The following is a 5,631-nucleotide window of genomic DNA, read 5'->3' as shown; positions in this document are numbered from 1 at the left end:
TTCTCGAGGAAAATTTCGTCGTTGTTGAAATGTTAGCATATATAATTAGGTGTTTTCTCAGGTAAAAAGTTTTATGCAACGGGCCCCAGAAGTTAAATGATTGCCTAATTCAAAGCATATTTTTTCATACATGACAAATTATATCAAATTAAGTGTAAATATCAACCCTCTTGGAAGTACAGATTCCCATTTTCTTAAGAAGTTAGATTTTGGCAATTAACTGTATACTATCATGCATCAGCAATAAAAAAATCGCTTCCAACAATATTTTGAGCCTTTTGGGGGGCCTGTATCGATTTGAGTATTAATTTGCATATTTAATCATTGATATATTATATGCTATCTTGTACCCTAAGTTGATTTATTTCTGTATGGCATGGCGATAAAGATGTTTTTTTAAATTATAGCTTGCCAACTAAGGAATAAGGTTATTTTGTGCCAATATTTCTAATTTTAGACACTTCCATTATATTACCATTTTATACATGATGTATTTGACATTTCTTGCTCTTAGATTCTTACGGATCGTCACTTATGTTAAGCATGATAAAATTTATGTTCTTTCCTATAAAAAGTACAAACTTGCAATGTATATATTATAATTATTAATCTTGGTTTTGTGACAAATGTTATTGATATATGAAAAATATGGCATATATTTTCAGTTTTGTAGATGCTATGCTAAATGATACTGTACGCTAAATTGGATTAGCCCACAGATCTCTCCTTGAAGGGGTATCTAACTGAAATAAAAATTTGTTTTTAGAGAAAAAAGGAAAAAAAAATCATACAAGTTGATAGGTGAAAGTTTGTACAATATCGGACAAACAATTAGAAATTTTTAAAAGTGATAAATATTGGTAATCACAATAGTCTATACCCATGGGGACTTCAATTGACTGCATATGATGTTGTAGAGATGTAAAGCAAGGACTACTCTTCCATGTACTCCAATATATAAAATGGTTAATATGTCATTTTTTCAAAAGTTATGCTTCAAATTATATTTTTCTTTCATGAGGACATAAAAACAATATACTACCTGGCATATATCTAGATTGCTGCCCCAGGGGAATAGGTACTTAGGAGAAAACCACAAAACCCTGATAATGGAGTACATGGCCCGTGGGAAAGTTGTCCTTGCCCCTGGTTATAATTTACTTACCAAGTTGTGAATTTGAAATCTACTTAGTCTTAGGATCTCAATTTTAGTGCAGCCATAACTTTCTTATTGCTTTTCAGATTTCTTTTAAATTCTTACCATTCTGTTTTATTTTTCTCCTTTCCAACACAACATTTAAAACCAAGGCTGGGTTCCCCCTTTAAACCCAGCTGTGATCTTTTGTACAAATATTTGCTGTTACATGTACATCATTTCATCCTGCTTGTTTGATTTTCAATATGTAAACAAGATGTAGAAAGAGTTGTTTTAATGTAACTTAAGTGCCATTGCATGCTTTTGATTGGTTGAAATTAAGTTGGCAATTATTTCTGCAACGGGACCCAGATCAGTTTTTTGCTCATACATGTATCAACTGAATATCACACTCATGAGGCCAGATAAATATGCCTGTCACTTAAAGGACAAGTCCACCCCAACAAAAAGTTGATTTGAATAAAAAGAGAAAAATCCAACAAGCATAACACTTAAAATTTCATCAAAATCCAATGTAAAATAAGGAAGTTATGACATTTTAAATTTTCGCTTAATTTCACAAAACAGTTATATGCACATACCGGTTGGTATGCAAATGAGGGAACAGATGACATCACTCACTTTTTACTATATGAAGTATGAAATATTCTAATTTTCTCCCCATTGTTCTGTGAAACAAAGTTTTATTTCTCCCTGAACATGTATGTGGAATTACCATTGTTTAACATTTTATGGTTCAGTCAAGTTTGTCCTTTTTGTCAAATCTGTAAAAATTGAAATATTGTATGATTCAAACAATAAAAAACAAGAAATGGTGAGGGATATTCTCGATTCTCTCATTTGCATGTGACTAAATTGTGCATACCGGGTACCGGGTATTACTATTTTGCAAAGAAATAAGCAAAACTTCAGAATGTCATAACTTATTTTACATCCAATTGTGATTAAATTTTCAGCATTATGCTTCAAACCTTCACCAACATTTTATATTTTTCTGGTATTTTTACAACAAACTATTTGTCGGGATGAACCTCCCCTTTAAATTTGACATACACGTCATCACCGAGAAAAAACATGTAACATCACTTTCTTTTGTTTTTTGAGATGTCTTGTACTTAATTAAAATAGTATGGATTAATTTTGCTTTTCCAACTCATGTATCAGGAGATGTCTAAGGGGAAAAGTATGTTTTTTAACTCATACTATGTTACTTATGTAATAAGAATGCTGCTTGATAATTATGATTTTCATGTATTTTTCTTCTTAAAAATCAATTGTAAATGAATAATGAAATAATTTATGTAGCACAGATATTTCTTTATTAGTATTTTATTGGATATGCACATATCCAAAAGAAGTTTAGGTGTATTCAAAATATCTCATCATAATGTAATTTCCTATACATGTAAGGTGAGATGGGGTAAATGTAATAAATCCAAACCAAAGTCAAGCCATGGATGAATTATTTCAGTATCTTTATGATAATTTACATAGAAAATTAATGAAGATGTGTTTATTTTTTCACTAGTCAGTTGAATAGATGTGTCAAGAGACCTTGAATGCTCAAAATTTCATGTTTCTGGGTAACTACAAAATGAACTGCAATAAAATAATCTTTAAATTCAAAGCAAATGACTTTATTATTTCAAACTCTACACTAAGTTCTTTTGTACAAGGTTGATATATGACATGGACCTTGGCCACGAAGGATTATCTATTGTTACTGGGGGTGATGTGATAATGCTCAGCAGCCCCAGTAACAATAGAATAATCCTACATGGCCAGGGGAGCATTTCATCAATATTTTCATCCGACAAGTTGTCAGATCTGACATCTTTCCATGATTTTGATTGGCTGAGAGGCACTGTTCCTTTGGTAACTGTCGGATAAAATGGGACTTGTCGGATAAAATGTCCGACAAGTCCTTTCATGAAACGCCCCCCAGGTCCCTGACATATGAATGTAGCAATTTAGCAAACCAGATATGTGATAACATTCTGACTATTCCACTTTGCTAAATTTTCCTCTGAAAAGTGAAAGTAAATTTTAGTGTCTGTAAATCCTGAACAATTGTATTCTAGGATAGTGGACCAAAGAAATATGGGATTATCAATTACCCCAAAAAAACTATGCTGGTAGCAGATCCCCACCACCCCCCCCCCCAAAAAAAAAAAACCTTATCAAATTCCTTTCTTCAAATCTTCACCTGTCTGTGCCAACGCTCCCTATATCTGTCACAATGGGTTGTGCACTGTTTCATTTGGTAACATGATACAGTCAATCATTCAAATTCAATTGTTTGAAAAGCCAGTCTTAGGTTAAAAATAAATCACAATTGACAAGTCTTGCAATTAATTACTTACTGCAATCGATTGCTGGCTGCATCTTGCAGCAGATACATGTAGTATAACGATTTGATGTAGTATACAATTAATCTATCAATCACAAAACAATTGAAATTTGTAATCTATTGCAAATAGGTTTCTTGCAACAACCCCTACAATTTAAGGAATGAAATCAATGCAACTCATTTTAGTCACCTCTTCTTTATACATGTACATTCTGCGTTAAAGCTAAATGACAGTAGTTGCAGTAAAACACTAATTTCGTGAAAAAGTCTGTAAAACCAAGGTTAACTATATCATCATGGATCTAGATCTGGTACAGTTACATAAAATCTATGCTGAAATACGATCACACTGAAGATCGCCAACACAGATTGGCACACATGGGGCAGTGTTTTCTTACTGCTGGAATAAAGACCTGACGGAAGTGACCGAATCCGCGCTTATTTTGCTTATTTCTAAGCAATTACACAATCTTCCAGAATCCTTTGGCACATATTTTTTATTCATACAAACAGACACTTGGGTGGTCATTATATTAGATTCTGTAAAAAGTCATTTTTAGATCGTTACCAGAACTGGCCTATCTGAAATGAAACCGTCTTTGTCCAGAATGAAATCGGAACATTATTGCGGGAAAGAAACAAGTGTGAGCTTTCCATTCTCTCTATATTTAGGAGGAATGCAGGAAGATGGACTGCACAAGACTGCTTTGGAGATGCAGTCCCATTCAAGCTATGACCTTAAAAGCAGCTGATGACATGGGTCATAATACTGTATAAGTATATTTGTATGGAGAGTAGACCCATAAATGCACTACTTTGTGCAGTATATATGAAGTTCTCTGTCAAAATTTTGGTGATTAAAAGTCCGAAAACATATACATGTACATATACTTTTCTCTTTTTTTTACAAAAAGTTTATTAGAATTCCCCCAAAGTAAATATAAATTATGCTTTAAAAACTGACAAAGAACCTGAAGAGTAGGAATACTGTTGCCCAACTTAAAATGGATGGATTTTAAATTCATTTTTTTTTTGTTAACACTACAGAATCAAATCAAATAATAGTTTATGATCAGTTACAAAACATATAGATCTTATAAAGATATAGTAAAGTCTGCATAAATTGTCTTACAAGTTAGATAATTGCCCTAAAGATGAACATATTTCATATAGACTTGACAAACCAGGTGTTGTAACTTCCAAATCAAACAAGATTTCTACAGTCAACAGAGTTTACTCAAGCAGAGCACATGTACCTTGCATTTGGAGACATGTTCAATCAAATCTTACCATCAACTTTACTGACTTGATGAAGATTATCGACGAACTGTTCCTTAAATATTATCAACGCGATCTAACGTACTCTGTATTGTATTTCACAGCTGCAGTCCATTCCTCAACATGAAAATTGGCTATCCCTGGACTTGGTTGTGTCTGGGTGAAGTCTTGCATATGACGTACGCTCTCTTGTCCTTGATCACTATTTTGCAATCTTTACATCTTCGTTTGATGGCCGACTTCTTCTTCATTGTGTTGACGAATTGAAGAAGTGGTGCAGGGGTTGCAATGCAACCAGAGCCCAAATCATTTGAGCTATCCGAGGCTGATAACCTCTTTGTCCATGGCTGTGTTGTCAACTTTCCCTGTCTCTTTGGATACCATGTTGCTAAGCAACGTGCAGCTGGCCTTTGCAGAAGAGGCGAGGCTATCCAATACCTGGGACCAAAGCTCAGAGTTCTCAGGAATAAACTTGCCATGTTGGATTAGCTGTTTGTTGGTTAATTTTTTTTTTTTTCAAATAGAGTTTCAAGTTAGATTAGCTGCTCACTTAGATCTGTAAAAAAAAATTCAATGCAAACATAAAATGACCATTAACAAACATTGTCAAGCTAAATAAAGTCCATAGAATTCTAAGATTATTTAGGGCTAGAAAATAATAAATAATAAAGTTCGAAGTTGTAGCTCAAATGAATCATTCTTCAAACCAAAGGTGAAATAAGTGAAACTAGGAGACGCAAAGAAATTGAACTGAAGTTGAAGGAATCTGGTGTCGTGTCTGTGTCTCTGTGCATTTATCAAAACCACTTCTCTTATTATACCATAGGCCTTCCTGGCTCACATTAAA

General features: G+C 33.4%; 1 protein-coding gene across 1 annotated transcript; it reads right to left on the bottom strand.

The window, feature by feature from the left end:
- Positions 1-4,918: 4,918 nt before the first annotated feature.
- On the bottom strand, positions 4,919-5,263 carry LOC121406845. The gene has a single exon (XM_041597716.1). It carries the CDS (start codon positions 5,261-5,263, stop codon positions 4,919-4,921), a length of 345 nt encoding a protein of 114 aa, XP_041453650.1.
- Between the last annotated feature and the right edge of the window lie 368 nt (positions 5,264-5,631).

This window comes from Lytechinus variegatus, chromosome 2, assembly GCF_018143015.1.
Source record: "Lytechinus variegatus isolate NC3 chromosome 2, Lvar_3.0, whole genome shotgun sequence".
Classification (NCBI taxonomy): Eukaryota; Metazoa; Echinodermata; class Echinoidea; order Temnopleuroida; family Toxopneustidae; genus Lytechinus; species Lytechinus variegatus.
The sequence above is the reverse complement of the archived record's forward strand: the minus strand, read 5'-3'. Positions and strand labels throughout refer to the sequence as shown.

Coding starts and splice junctions, on each gene's coding strand:
- LOC121406845 (XM_041597716.1), bottom strand. CDS start 5,263: ATGGCAAGTTTATTCCTGAGAACTCTGAGCTTTGGTCCCAGGTATTGG.